The sequence below is a fragment of the Pneumocystis murina genome, assembly GCF_000349005.2.
Source record: "Pneumocystis murina B123 chromosome Unknown supercont1.1, whole genome shotgun sequence".
NCBI classification, from domain to species: Eukaryota; Fungi; Ascomycota; class Pneumocystomycetes; order Pneumocystales; family Pneumocystaceae; genus Pneumocystis; species Pneumocystis murina.
Window position 1 is genome coordinate 387,181 of NW_017802359.1, and position 15,108 is coordinate 402,288.

At 28.6% G+C, this 15,108-nt stretch overlaps 6 protein-coding genes across 6 annotated transcripts; 2 read left to right on the top strand and 4 right to left on the bottom strand.

Moving 5' to 3' along the window:
- Nucleotides 1-494: 494 nt before the first annotated feature.
- PNEG_00467 (hypothetical protein) lies at nucleotides 495-2,891 on the top strand (the record flags this gene model as incomplete). Its single annotated transcript, XM_007874158.1, has 10 exons — nucleotides 495-645; nucleotides 694-1,222; nucleotides 1,270-1,345; nucleotides 1,396-1,674; nucleotides 1,721-1,827; nucleotides 1,871-2,168; nucleotides 2,213-2,275; nucleotides 2,316-2,382; nucleotides 2,426-2,667; nucleotides 2,706-2,891. 10 exons carry the CDS (start codon nucleotides 495-497, stop codon nucleotides 2,889-2,891), a joined length of 1,998 nt encoding a protein of 665 aa, XP_007872349.1.
- A 733-nt stretch (nucleotides 2,892-3,624) lies between these two features.
- On the bottom strand, nucleotides 3,625-4,542 carry PNEG_00468 (peptidyl-prolyl cis-trans isomerase-like 1; the record flags this gene model as incomplete). Its single annotated transcript, XM_007874160.1, has 11 exons — nucleotides 3,625-3,687; nucleotides 3,730-3,837; nucleotides 3,878-3,910; nucleotides 3,961-4,024; nucleotides 4,068-4,103; nucleotides 4,147-4,172; nucleotides 4,214-4,231; nucleotides 4,283-4,312; nucleotides 4,364-4,387; nucleotides 4,428-4,469; nucleotides 4,510-4,542. The coding sequence occupies 11 exons, from the start codon at nucleotides 4,540-4,542 to the stop codon at nucleotides 3,625-3,627; spliced, it is 477 nt and encodes a 158-aa protein (XP_007872351.1).
- Nucleotides 4,543-5,129: 587 nt separating this feature from the next.
- PNEG_00469 (hypothetical protein) lies at nucleotides 5,130-7,809 on the bottom strand. Its single transcript, XM_007874161.1, has 5 exons — nucleotides 7,634-7,809; nucleotides 7,456-7,576; nucleotides 7,372-7,412; nucleotides 6,888-7,317; nucleotides 5,130-6,836 (listed from the first exon to the last, which is right to left on the bottom strand). Exons 1-5 carry the CDS (start codon nucleotides 7,746-7,748, stop codon nucleotides 5,219-5,221), a joined length of 2,325 nt encoding a protein of 774 aa, XP_007872352.1. The 5' UTR covers nucleotides 7,749-7,809; the 3' UTR covers nucleotides 5,130-5,218.
- An 880-nt stretch (nucleotides 7,810-8,689) lies between these two features.
- Nucleotides 8,690-9,765, bottom strand: PNEG_00470 (hypothetical protein; the record flags this gene model as incomplete). Its single annotated transcript, XM_007874162.1, has 5 exons — nucleotides 8,690-9,123; nucleotides 9,170-9,416; nucleotides 9,468-9,502; nucleotides 9,558-9,651; nucleotides 9,694-9,765. 5 exons carry the CDS (start codon nucleotides 9,763-9,765, stop codon nucleotides 8,690-8,692), a joined length of 882 nt encoding a protein of 293 aa, XP_007872353.1.
- Nucleotides 9,766-10,753: 988 nt separating this feature from the next.
- PNEG_00471 (hypothetical protein) lies at nucleotides 10,754-12,108 on the bottom strand (the record flags this gene model as incomplete). The annotated part of the gene is made up of 5 exons (XM_007874163.1): nucleotides 10,754-11,409; nucleotides 11,457-11,584; nucleotides 11,627-11,695; nucleotides 11,741-11,808; nucleotides 11,863-12,108. The coding sequence occupies 5 exons, from the start codon at nucleotides 12,106-12,108 to the stop codon at nucleotides 10,754-10,756; spliced, it is 1,167 nt and encodes a 388-aa protein (XP_007872354.1).
- Nucleotides 12,109-12,331: 223 nt separating this feature from the next.
- On the top strand, nucleotides 12,332-14,221 carry PNEG_00472 (hypothetical protein; the record flags this gene model as incomplete). The annotated part of the gene is made up of 6 exons (XM_007874164.1): nucleotides 12,332-12,415; nucleotides 12,462-12,485; nucleotides 12,531-12,748; nucleotides 12,792-12,961; nucleotides 13,013-13,424; nucleotides 13,472-14,221. The coding sequence occupies 6 exons, from the start codon at nucleotides 12,332-12,334 to the stop codon at nucleotides 14,136-14,138; spliced, it is 1,575 nt and encodes a 524-aa protein (XP_007872355.1). The 3' UTR covers nucleotides 14,139-14,221.
- Nucleotides 14,222-15,108: the final 887 nt, after the last annotated feature.

A 15,108-nucleotide genomic window follows, 5' to 3' on the forward strand; every position in this document is an offset into this window, starting at 1 on the left:
AATTTCAATAAATATTTCTATTTGTTTTAATATTATATTGATCTAGGCATTTGGATCTCTACTTTTTTTACATGTATTAAATGATCATTGTTGATTACTCTTTGATATTTTCATTTCAATTTATCTTTTTTCTTGTCTTTTTGTATAGTAGGGTAGTACCCTGTCTTTGTCAGAGTTTAGTTCTTCCTTTATTAGGGTTATACCCTGTCTTCCTTTGTTTAAACCCCATCCCTCGTTAGGTTTTTACCCTCTATATATTAGGATTATCTTCATATTTTGATTTATTCAATTTTATAAATATAAAACCCTTTTAATTCAATAATTTTCTATTTTTTCTTTTGAAAACTTCTTCTCTTTTGTATATTTTTTTTATCTACTATTTCATAAATATAAGCTACACGATACGCGTTCTTAAGGACTCCTCGTAACGTCTTGAGTTTTCTAGAAAATGTTATCCAAGAAATAAGCATTTTAAAGACAAAAAAACCATATAAATGGGCCCTTCAGGATATTCCCATGATTCGTCTTTATGTCCAGATGCAAAAAAAGAGATATCAGGTGATTTTTTGCGCGCATATAAGGTATTAGAAAGTTCAAATGAGATTGATAAAGAAAATTTTGTTTTTACAGAGCTTTATAAACATGGTATATATTTATTAATGATTAGATAAGGTGAAAATGCTTATGTTTTAGATGCATTGAGTAGTCGGTTTTCAGGATTTGATAATGTAGGAATATCTAGAAGTGTTTTACAGCCGAAATCTAATTATGTGGTACAATCGGCTAATATTCCTAAATCAATGAATATATTAGTTAAACCAGTGCCTGAGACAGATGATTGTAAGCTTATGGATGGATGTGATGAGGTGCTTTCACCAGATTCTTGCTTTTATTCTCAACCAATTATTAAACCTCCTAAAACAGCAAATACTAAGCAATTTAAGTCTTCTACATCAGTTAAACCTGCTTGCTGGATTTTAGAAGAGTGTAGCCCTAAAGATCTTTCAGAACATCTTGATGCTTTAAATATTAAAAATGAAGCGACTATTAAATCATTTGAAACATTTCCATATACACAAGAATCTTCATCTAGCTTAAAAGCAGAGAAGTCGATTTTCGGTAATAGTTCTTATATGTCTAATATGACTATTCCTTATAAAAAATCGTGTAATGAATGTAATACTGATAATGCTGAATTTGTTTTGACACCGTGCGGGCATAAGTTGATTGATTCTTTTTTTTCATTGAAATACTTATTTACGTTATTAGGATTTGTCAAAGATGTCTTTCTAGCTTGATCAGCAATGTCCCCATAAATTTATATATTTGCTTTATATGCCATAAGGCATGTTTTTGTGCTTTTGTAATATTAGAGAATGGTTGATAACTAATTAGGAAATTACAAATTTTACCAGGAAGTCTTCTTTAGAATCTACTTTGTTGTCTAGTAAGCTTCAGTCAGTATCTGAATTTGGTTTTCCGAAAGCTAGCTCTCTTTTAAATTCTTTTGAAGTGAAACAGTCAAGACATACTGTTTTTTCTGATAAAAGCTCTGAATCATTAAATTCTACAGTTGATTGTCTTTTAAAGGATTCTTTAGTATTAGAAAATCCTTTTTCTGATATAAGTACTTTAGTTACTCCTCAAGATTGGACATGTTTAAAAATTTCTAATGTTTAACTTTAATATATTTTTAAATTGTTTGTTAATATGTTTACAGATTCCTTGGGATCTTTCTATAGAGTCTATTCATGAATTTCTTGGGAAAAATGCGAGAATTGCTCCTTATAATGTTCATTCTCAGTCTATTCATTTTATTATGGATAGGTAATGCATTCTTTTTTCTTTAAATGACTAATATACCATAAAGGATGTCTGCGAAAACTCAAAGCGAATGTTATGTAGAGTTATCATCAAGAAATGATGCACAACGATTGGCAGAACGTCGTTCTGGTAAACTTTTGGGATCTAGAAATGTTATTTTGGAAATTGCAACTCAAGAGGAGCTTATGAATCGGATATTTCCAAAGTGGAAGGGTGAGTGGAAGGGTGTTAATCCTTACGTAGATGAAAATTTAAAGTCGATAAGACAATTTTCTGTTCCTAAGGCGGAAATTGTAACTAGAGAAGAGTTGAATTCGTTAATTAATCATGTGAAAACATACAGAGTGGGTTTTATATTTGAAATTAAAATAGTATTGATTGTTGTTAGAGTCCATATAGTCGTAAATGCCCTCAAAGGCCATTTGAAGACTTTATTAGCATTCTTGCAAAAGTTGATTTCCCTTTTTTTATGATTTTTATAATTATGTTAGTTCCCATGGCATAAGGGTGATTTTTATACTGTTTCTCAAAGAGATTTATTGCATTCTTCTTTAATAAGTAGTAATTTGTTTTTTTTTGACTTTATATTTGATAGGCTTAGCTCTTATTGAAATTTTAAAAGGTCATTTCAAAAAAGGGCGTTTAATTGAATTGAATTTTCGTCTTCTTGAACGTTTGGTTCATGCCGGGACGACAAATACATGTTTTACTGAAAAACAGAAATTTGAAATATTTAAAATGGCTGGTTTATCTTGTAATTTTGAAACCAATAGGATTTCTTTGATGAATTTGGACTTGAAGGCTGTAAGTTGTTTTAAAGTAGATCATCTGCATACAACGGAGGTATTTTTATTATTCTGCTGCATTTTTAATATCTGTAGATATTATCTTTTTTAATGTATAATGGGTTTAAAATAGATGATTTGCAGTTATCAGGGAAGGATACATGTTCTTTATCAGATATTGCAAAAATTGAGATGTCATATATTAATTCAAAATTGCTAGAATATCAGTCTTCAGTTTTATCCACTACATTACATTCAGCTTTCGTTTCGTCTCGTATTTAAGTTATAGATTTCTCAATGATCTTGGTAGCATGCCTTTATAAGAATGATAATAGAACTGTTTGCTGGATTACATTAATTGAATAAAGAATTTTCATAAATTATACTTATTGAGTTTTTAATATACTAAATAAATAGTCATTGATGAGTGCTTTATGTGTGTATTTCGGGTGATAATTATTTTAATGTTTATGTTGAATGATTTACTTTATTTGAATTTGAGGATATTAGATTTTAAAAAATATTATTATAGGAATAATTGCTTTTAAATTGGAACTTGTTCATGAAGATTGAGTTGGATTTTTAATTTTATTGATGTTTTTGTATGGCTGATTTATATTGATTAATCCTTAGACGTGGAATCGTATTTTATTTTAAAGGGTAAGGCAATCATATCAATGGAATTAGATGTTTGTGGGTTTTTATTTGAAAATTAAATTGTGGTTTATGTTTTTGAGAATTTGGTGATTTTATGGCTTAATATATTAGATATTTGTATCTTAAATTCTATATAGTTTTATGTTATACTTGAAACCTGATGGGTTTTTAAATATATTTTATTGATAAAATAGTTTATCTTTTCTGCTATTTTTACGACTTTTTATTCTATTTATTATAGAATTAGTATTTGATTTTATTTTGATTAAATAAACGTTTCTTATTAATGAAATAGGTATTAGTGTTAAATGAAATTAAATGTAATTAATTTTATTTTGAATTTTTAAAAAATTTTAGATTATAGATCTGTAACTATAGCTCTTCTAATTTTTATATCTTCTTCTGGTCTATCATTTGAATCCTCAAATTTATTAGTTAAAAGAAATAAAAGTGTCTTATATACTGTTTTGACAAGACCTATTCGTTGAACTACTTTCATTCCTTGCTTTACCCGCCCAAAAATGGTATGTTTTCCATCTAACCAAGGTGTTGCTGCGAGTGTAATGAAAAACTTTTATTATTAACTTAGATAATTTTGATAAAAAATTTACTTGAGATCCATTTGTTCCTGGGCCTGAATTTGCCTAAATTAAAAATAAATATATATATTTAGACAATTATAAATCTAATCAACCATAGATATTACTCCTGCACCCGTATGTTTAAGATCTGGGTGTATTTCATCTTCAAATTTATCTCTGATAAAATAAAAATACATCGATGTATTCATTAAAAGATTACCCGTATATTGATGATCCCCCTCTACCTGTTCCTGTCCTTTGACTAATTAATTTTACTTAAATAACTTAATATAACATACGGATCTCCTCCTTGTATAATAAAATCCTAGTATTATTAAATATAAATTTAAAGACTTTTTTTCAAACAGGAATAACACGATGGAACTATTCATAGTTATTTAAGTTTCTCTTACTGAAAATTAAGGGATTGCTTGCTATTATATTATTATAATATCCACGTCTTGACTATTTATGTTATTTAAATGAAAAATATATAGTTTTAAAAAAAAAAAAAACCAATTCATAAAAGTTTTTGCATGTCTAAAGCATGAATATGTTTCTATAAAGCAATATAATATACCTTTGGTGCATGATTATAATAAAGTTCTATAGTGATTGGGCCCTAAATACTTTAATTTTTTAAGAAAAAATATTAAAATAACCATAGATGTTTCAAGAACGACATTTCCCGTCATTTATAGTGCTGATTTTGTGTTTTTTATGTATTTTTTTTTTTGCTTTTTTATTGATATTTTTTTGGAGGTTCTCCAAGAGAGATGACTTCGATCATTAAAAATCTTATATTTAAATCTCCATATAAAATTTGTACCAAATAAATATAGAAATATCCTTTATTTACTTGTTTTAGAGAATATTAAAGCCCTTTAGATTAAATTTAAAAACTAATATATTATTTCCTTTTAAATTATTTATAAGATCAAGAAATAGATGAGTAGTGATTAAGAATTGATAAATATATTTATTACTCCCTAAATATTGAATAGATCTGGGCTAATAGCTAATTTAAGAAGAAATAGATGAATTTGTATTGAAGATTGATTTAGAAAATGTATACAGAAAAAAAGACCTTTAAAAAATCAAATTAGTTACATTAAAATAGACAAAAGGCAGCTTCTAGTTAAATATGAACTTGGATGATTTCCTAGATCCAATAATAATTATGCAAATAATAAAAATTTTTAACTGTTATGTAATAAATTGCAGATTTATATTTATTCAGAAAAGTAATAGATCGATTAGAAATTAATGTGACATAATGTAGCCTGGATAAAGAACCAAGAAACTTATGAAATAAAACATTGTCATTTCATCTTTTATAGTGGGTATTCTTGTTATAAAAGAATTGGTAGTCTAAATCATTGGACCTCTTTCAAAAGAACTTGTACTACTATGTCCACTACCACTTCCTGATGCGCAACCGTTTCCATTGCTCGCTGTACTTGCGCTTGCACTTCCTGTTAAACTTCTATGAGGATTCATATTCATACCATTTTTCATAGGACCATGTGATGGATGAGAATGTATAATCATACTTCGAGAGGGCATGTGTCGCGCAGATGTTAATGGTGCTGAAGGTGTTCGTTGAGGTACGCCTGGCGGTATATTCCCAGGGTTCATAGTCGATAAATATTGATGGCTCATATGATGTGCATGACGTGTTAAAGGCGCACCATTAACTGTGGAATGATGTATTGTAGAACGATTACTCTGAGGTGGTCCATATGTACTAGAGTCACGCATTTCATCTGATTTAGCTGTAGTTAGGGAATTTGTGCGAGAATTGACTAATGTTTTCGAATCGACTGTTCCATATCGATTTGAAGAATAACCCAACATAAGACTATTTTGTATATGGTCACATGTTCCTATTAAACTAACATCCATTGTATTGTATGGTTGAGATCGTGAATGTGAACGTTGACGCCACTCCCATGTGGCATAATCATTGTACATGTCATTTTTATTCTCAAAAGTATTTCGCATATTACTAGTTGATACTTTGTTCGTATTTTTTCTATGACGTCGAAAAGTCATGCTCATCATATCAAAATTATCTGAATTCATTGGTGGAATATTTGCTGGAACGTTCGAGGAAATGTGATAATCTGTATAATCATCATCATCATCATAGCCATATGAACGTGTACTATATCCATCACTAGCATGACTTCTAGGAAACCGTGCCATATTCTTTTTATGTTCTAATACCTCTTTTTCACGCAATAGTTTTTCACGTTTAAATAATGCTAGTTCCTTTTCTTTTAGTGACATAGAATCATATGTTGTGCCTTTTCTTCGACCTTGAATATGATTATATGATTCATCAATATTATTAATACAATTATGATCTTGATGATCTATTGCATCAGCATCCTCTGTATTGGAAACATGTATCATATCTCCATACATAGCAATATCTGCAAATTCTTCAAGCCCTTCAAGGGAATCATGTCTAATCAATTGCCGTGGAGAACCACGTCTATAATGTCGATCTCCTGATGAAATGTTATATCCATTTGGCTCATGAATTAGATGATGCTTGCGTTGTTCTTTAGCTAAAGATTTTGGTGATAACTGTCGAGGTAAGATAGCTGATGCAGATGGCGATTGTCTATGAAGATGATTACGATTATTTAAATTATGCATTAGAGCATGAATTGTTTCTAATCTAGGAACAATGATGTTGTATTTATTTGCAATTTCAAGAGGATTTGTAAGAAAAACTTGAATTTCCATTGGACGCCGAGCAATATAGTCTTGGTACATTACAGACTGAGTTGTATCACTTGTCATGGTATTCATGACTTTAGATTTAAACACTGTATCGAAACTACAATTTTGTGCCTCCGCTATTTGTAAAAGTTCGTCAAATAAATTGGATATTAATTTTTTAGCATTTTGGTTTTCTAAAAGAACAGAATGACTAGGTTCATCAAAAAGCACACTAATAGGATGAAATGAGATAGGTCTACCATAATAATAATTAATATATGAAAAAAATAATGATAAAAATAAATACCCAATCATTTTCTCCCACTGTTGTTGAAGAATATTAGATGAAGAGCGGCAATTGACATTCCCTGCTTCCAACGTTAATGTTAAAGATTCTATCATATCTCGTTGGGTTTCCTCTGGAAGTATTAAATTTGGTTGTATGAAACCTATCCAAACATTTTTAGATCCAGAATGCTCATAATCAGCTACATTTAACTGAGTGAAAGTAGCTTCTGAAACAAGAGAAAGAACAAGATTCTTGGGGAACCGTTCTATAAGTTGATTTTCAATGCCAATAGCATTAGTGGTATTAATGATAATGCAGGTATGTGAGGATGTAACAACTGGCTCGATAATAGTCGCTATATCATATATATCCGGAAGAGCTTTAATACATACAAAAATATAGTCAAATGGACAGTGAGGAGTTTTAGCTTCCTCAATTGTTTGAACAACTAAGTAATTAATATTAATAATAAATAGAGCAATAGAGAAAAATATTTGTTTACCTCGATGAGGTTTGAATCGTTCTGAATCATATATATTGGATCTATATATAAATTATAAAATAACATAAAAATATAAATACAAACCTAAAAGAAATACCGTAAGAGGATACTGCATCGAAATGATTACGCCAAACAAGTGTAACTTTGCAAGCATTGCTAGATTGAAGCCTCCAGGAGAAAAATGCAGAAATGGCATTACTTCCGACTATAAACAATATATTAGTATTTATATTTTAAAAATGCCATAATATTTTATACTTACCAGATAAAATATGGATAGGAGAGTTAGATATACTAGATACTTTATTCATAGTTCCTTCTGATGATCTATAACCATCTGTTTCTACTGGTTGTATACTTTGCCCTAATTGTTCCATTTTGAATAACTATTATATTATTAATTAAATTTTAGGTTTCTAAATCCTCCTTTTAAATCAATTTTTTTAATGATTAATATATTTGTTTAGATTTCCCACTTTTGTTTTATAAGTCGTAAATATGCCCCGTTTTATATCTGAATTGTTACAACACTCTCTCTTTTTTATTCTTCTAACTTTATTATGACTCTTTAACTTATTTCTTCCTATTTATATACTTTATTTTTTCACTATAAATTGTGAAACTGTTATATGTTAATTAACGCTTCAATTGTCATAATAAAAAACTTTAAAAGAACGTCTCTTATGTTATTGTTCACTATGGAATAATATTTTATTCTTTTTCTGATCGTTTTCTTAAAAATAAATAATAAGAGAAACAATCTGTAATTAAGAATTAGCATTAACTGTTCAATTTTAACCTAAAAAAAACCTCTGTTAATAAATCCTTCTGGATATTCTTCTACGGAGCTAAGATTCTCTTATTCCCCTCTAATCCTCACTTTTTAACCGTTAAAAATACCCTTTTTCTTGCCAAGACCTTTTGTCTTGTTGCACTTGCCTTTCTCCGTTTCAGACGCGCCTTTCGAGACGCGATTATTATCACGTGATTCCTGAAAAGCAAAATAGATAAGATAATCTAAGATATTAGAGATGGATAAAATGTATTAGAATAAAGAAATATTGGATCCATTGATGACTAAATTATATAAAGTTTGTTAATAGAATTCTTTTCGTGATATTTTTTCTATAAAAGAGTTCATAAGAAAAGTTGAATTATATGAATATAAAAATGTTTTGATAAATTTAAGAGATTTTTCTTAGATTTTTTATTGTTAATTTTAATGAGTTGTTTCATTAATTTTGTTTTTATAGAAGGTTATTTTAATTAAATATTAAAATATCCATTTTATGTTATGTACTATTATAATGATTTTGCTTTATATATCATCTAGAATATCAGGTGCAGCATTGATATGAATATTTGGTTTTGGTTTAAAAACAGGATTTTGTTTAAAAGCAGGTTTAGGTATAATATTTTTTTTTAATGAAGGATGTTGTGGGATTTTCCTTTGACGAACAGCAGTAGGAACAAATGTTGTTGATTCTTTTCTTAAATCTCGTAGTATACAATCTGCACTGTAAACAATAGTGGGTGTAGAAGTAGGTTGAGAAGATCCTTCGATAGAATTGTCATTTTTAAATTGCTTTTCAAGATGAGAAGAATGTAAAGTGTTTGTCTTTTCATTTAAGGTTTTTGGATGTTTGAAACGTTCTAGCTGATGCTTCTTTTTTCTTTTATCTAGATATGAAGATGGTGGAGGCGATCCTTTTGGCATAGGAATGATTGAAACAGATTCTGGCGTTGATGGTTCTAATCAATTTTAGATTTTCCAATTATAAATTCATTAATAATATACCATTGGATGATGTCTCATCATCTTCTATATCACTCCATTCTTTATAAGGCATTCCTGGAGGAGGAACACCATATGGATTATAAATAGGATCATAATAAATACTTTTTTCCGGGTTTTTTGGTATTTTTTGTTGTTGTTTTTCTTCTTTTGCTTCTCTTGCTTTTGTTTTTTCACTCTCTATAATAGGTCCTATATATTTTCTAGCCTTTTTGATTCTTTTAAGGTCTGATTCAAGTATTTTAAGATTCTAAACTCTCTTATTAATCTTCTTTTCATAGAAATATAAATTATCATTTACTGATTGATCTAGAGCACTTAATTGACCTTTCATCTCTAATATACATTATTAAATTAAATATTTCAAACAAAATCCAATAATTAAAAATACCAAGTCTTTTGAACTCTTGAATTTGTGTCTCGATCTTGTTAACATCTCTTCTTGCTAGTTTTTCATATTGAAGCTTTTGTTTTTCTGCTTTTGCCTAAAAAATTAGAAGAAAAATAAAAATTATATAGAAATATACTTTTTTTATGTGATCTCTTTTTCTTTTTTTATGAAATTCCTGTGCTGGATTATAATTTTTTTCTTTAGGCATATTTTTATATTAAAATTATGATACTGTAACGTTTTTTTCTCCATTTAATTAAATATTGATAAATTCTTAAAAATAGTGGGTTTAACTTAATAAATCTGTTTAAAAATAATTCAATTTTAAAACATTTCCAAATATTTCTAAGTATTTCTAGACATTTTAAAATATTTTAAATCATTTTTAAACAAACCTTTTAAAGCTCGTTTTTAATCTTTTCATTATATTTTTTATATTTATTTAAAAGTATTTAAATAAAACATTAAAGTCCTTTGAAAATAATCTTTTACAGTACAATAATAATATATTAACATGTAATATACCTTTTATATGAATCTTTTTTATCTATTTTACTAAATACTTTCTAATAATTATATTTTAAGTTACTTTAGTTTTTTTTTTAGAGTGAAATAAAAAAAATTAACAGAAAGATTAAAAATGTATTATAGTTTCTAGAGTTTTCGAAATGTAGATCGGAATGTTTTAGTTAATATTTTTTATAGCTCTATTCTTATATTTACTTGAACTAAAATCGGCCAAGTCATTGAAAGTTAAAGAAAAAATGACATTGCTACCGATTTTATCTTTGTCTAGTTCTAATGAATAGAAATCAAATCATTTGCCATTAATGTGCTTTTTAAATACACATGGATTGCTTTGTGTACCAAGTGATTCTTTACAACAGCCATTTTTTTTCGGACTAGCACTTTAAAATATACATTTATAATCATACGGCTGAGTGGCCATTTACATGTTCAGTAAAAGATTGTAAACGATCATTTTCTGCACAAGATAATATGAGGCGAGATGCGTTTGCATAAATTGTAGAAGGGTTTGAATTTTAATGAATTATTTAATAACATATTACGAGTATATATAAATAAGGCATTACCTTATATGATATTGAATAGAAAGAAAATGATTATAGTATAGTTATTTTTAATAAATGAATTGTGCATTTCTAATAATTTAATGAAAATCTCATTAGAAATGTCTAAAAACCGAAAAGTAATTCCATAATGCCACGTACTAATTTTTTAGTCCACTGACTTTTATTTTCTGTTTGTTGATGTTCTTGTGTAGTTGGCTTATTGATAGATGACCAAGTTATCCATGAATAAGTCTTATCTGGTGTTTCTTTAAATATTCCTTCTGAACCCAGTACCTCTATTCGTCGACCATTGCATGAATTACTTTTATATGTATTCGATGATGTTCTAAGTACAATATTAGGGGATTCTTGATGTGATATATGTGTTATTGAATGTCTCGGATTAATCGAACAATGAGATGACGGCGTCTTAGCATCTAGGTCCATTGTCATGTCCATATCTTTGTCTGTTTTGGTATTTGGCTCTTCGACTGGTGCAAATATACACCCTACCATATATGTTCCACCTATAATGGTTCCATTTGATGAGACTGCTTTGCTTGCCGATTCTTCGTCAGCATAAGTTATTTTAAGCCAATTGCTGCCTGTTGATATTGGATTTTCTGTAGAAGAATGATCCAAAATCTCTCCATATCTTGAAAAATGAGAAATAACATGAGATGTTAATGTTGCCGGAAACCCAAACAAAATTACTGCTGTTGGTATAGAAGATTTGGGTAGTTCTTTAGCTCTAATTGATTCCGGTGTTGAATTAAATTCTAAATTATTTACTACATTTCATTTTTTTTATCATATTAAGACTTACTATTTTCTGAAACTTCATTGGGTTCTATATCCCGAATAATATTTCCTTCCACATCATAAAGCGATTCAACAGGTGGTGCTTCTTCTTCCTGAATCTTATGGCCTGCTTTTCCCCTTCTTGAATTCGATCTAATAAAGATTAATTTAAAAAAATACTAATTATTCAAAAACTTTGGTGTTCCAAAACTAGGCCCACCAAACCAATTAGGTGGTGATGTTGATGTTTTCCGTATATTCGATCTTAAAATATTTTAGTATTTTCGTATAAATTCCTTTAATACAAACGTAGACGGTCTTGCTGTAAATGACGGCTGACTTACCAACGGACTAGAACGGTCTGGTGTATATGATTTCTATATAAATAATAATTATATTACAAACATCCCAATATATATATATATTCATACTCTGTATGGAAGCTGAGAAAGATGAGATGGTACATATTTTCTCTTTCCAATCGATAAATCTGGTGTATTATTTCGAGAAAGATAAATTTCTTGTAAACTTGGCGAACGAAAATGACCATTTAATAATGATATATTTTGACTCTTAATAGCTGGTGATCCAAGAGGCTCAATACTAGATATTGTTGATGGAATACTCAATGGTGACCCATTATTTAAAGGTGTTGAAATCGTTTCGTTAGAAAACATTTTAATTTTTTCTATAAAACTTTTTAGAATATTGTTTTTCTTATGTTTTTTAAGGTTTTTTCACTAAAAATGGGCCTTTTTGTGGCTTTTTCTGTCTTGTTTTTCTTAAGACATTTTCTTGACGTCCGATATCTTAGTACTTTGGTTGCCATGGCAACTTCTGCTTGATAAACATCTCTTGGCTTAACTTCAGCTTTAAAAAACCTTCTAGTAGTTGAGGGTTATGGAGAGCTCAGAAGGGGTCAATGACTTGGATTATGACCTGCTTGAGGTTATTGGGCATGGATCTTTTGGTTTAATTCGTAAGGTAGTTTTTTCCAGGATTTTTTTTGATAAGTTTTGATGAAAAAAAGGTTAGAAGAAGATCAGATGGAATGGTTGTTTAAAAAGAAAGAATATAAGAGAAACTTATAGATGAATAGGTTTTTGCACGAAAGGAGATCCACTATAAGAAGATGGAAGAGAGAGAACGGAAGCAGTTAGCTTCAGAAGTGCATATTCTTTCGAATCTACGACATCCACATATTGTACGATATTTTGGAAGAAGTATTGATCGTGCAAATCATACGATCCATTTATATATGGAATTTTGCGGGAATGGAGATTTGGGAAGCCTTATTAAAGAATGTCAACAAGAAAAGTAATAAAAAAGAAGTGGTATAAATGTATTGAGATTATATTAGTTCAATAATACCTGAGAATATTTTATGGAGTATTTTTGTTCAGTTGACATTGGCTTTATATCGATGTCATTTTGGGATGGATGCACCATCGTCGGATATTTTAGTTTCGTCTCCTCCATCACCGCCATCATCAGTTGTTGTACTTCATCGTGATATTAAACCGGATAATAGTAATATTAATATATAAATATGTATATTTAGTTTTTTGATATGTTTAATAGTTTTTCGTGATGGTGAAATTTATGTTAAATTGGGTGATTTTGGACTTTCAAGGATTTTAGATGATCCATCTAGAACTTTTGCGCAAACATATGTTGGAACTCCTTACTATATGTCTCCAGAAATTATTAATCATGAACCATATACTGCAAAATCTGATATTTGGGCACTTGGATGCACAATGTATGAAATGTGTACGAAATTGCCGCCTTTTAGAGCAATGACTCAACCTGAATTAAATCACAAGATACGAAGAGGAATATTTCCTCCAATTCCTGGCTTATATTCTATGACTCTTAGAGATACAATAAGATGGTGTCTTGCTGTTGATCCAAAAAGAAGGCCAATGGCTTCTGATTTATTAATGATTGATATGTTTCGGGCATACCGTAAAGAATTGGAAATTTTAGAACTGTGAGGAACCCATTTATTTGATAATTTATATTAATATTTATATGTAGTCGTAGAGAATTGAAGGTTAGAGAAAATAACTTGTTAAAGAGAGAAGCAAGTGTTTTGGCGAAAGAAGAAGAGCTTAAAAATAAGGAAAGAATATTATATGAAAAAGAAATAAATCTAGGAAAGGCTATACAGGCCCATGTTTGTCGATCACAGACGGAAATTGATCGACTTTATTCTAAAACACAAGAATTGGGACATTCTGGAGAACGAACTACGGGTAGACCATCTACAGTATTGTCCACACATACAATTGCATCTCTTCATTGCTCATCTTCTGTTAAAGATAAACGTCATGTAACTATTGATAATAATTTATCTAAATTATCACCGACTCATTTTTCTCCGGGAGAAAGAAGACAAATAACAATATCGAGTATACCTATTCGTCAGCCACTGCAGGAAAACACGTCAAAGTTATCCAATACTACTTCAAATAAAACTCCTGTTACTCCTAATCGATTAAGAGTTTCTCCAAGTCACAGGAAAACTCTTGATTCCCCACTTCATAGTCAAGGGCTATTAAGAGCTGAAATAAATACTGAAACTATTGGAAATCTTCGAAATCCACGACCAACTGTCATGGAAATGTGGAAAAAAAATGTTTGGGAAGATGGAGATGAGCTCCCAAGTCCCTTTTTACGAAAGAATGTCACTATATCCAATTGATGATAAAAATATTATATGAAATTTTAATTAATTCATTATTGTAATTTAATAGAGTTTCCCTGCTTCCTTGGTTATGTTCAAGTAGCGTATTTGTCTTAAATTAATATTCTTCATTTTTATAAAGATATTCAAAATAGAAATGTTTATGAAATACGCCGCATATTTTTCATATGTTTGTATATAGTCTTTTATTTGTTTTCATTGCTTTTTGGTTTTTACCTTTAAATGAAGCAAGTTCTATTTAAAAATTTAAGAATAACGCCTTGTAACATCTCAATAAAATAGTTATTGTTAATAATAATTGTGTTTTCTATAAATGTATTTTTTTGTTTTTTTAAATTTCCACTTTAACACAAAAAATGATAAATGTGTTTCATATTGACTAATTTGTTAAATTTTGAAAATGCAGATGTTATAACATAATAAAATGTTGTATTTATTCACATTTTTTGTTAAAAATTTAACCTGTTATATATTAGATTTTATGAAATTTTTGGTATAAAGTATGCAAATAATTTTGCATAATATTTTTAAATCCATATTTGATCTTATTTTCCTATAAATTAACATTGATTTTTATTTATATATTTTTGAGTGATAGTATTATTATTATTTATGTTTTCACCAAAGATTGAATTTTTTTATTTTTTTTCCTTTATTTATATCTTAATCTATGTAAATTATTAATTATGGATATCATATTTCTAATGTATTTATAATATTGATTTTTTGGTAATGTTTTTTTTATCCATAATTTCAGGGCTATTTGAAAAAAAGATCCTTTCTTTAAATTATTATTTAGGGTCATTCCTTTCTATAGCTTATAATCATTATTAAAAAATTCTTTTATGGATCGTTTTGAAAGATTTTGATATATATTGTTATGTAAATTCAATATGTATTGTGCTTTGTATAATTAGTTATCAATGAAGAAACTCCATCTTATTTTTTGCTTTCAAATAAGGGCATA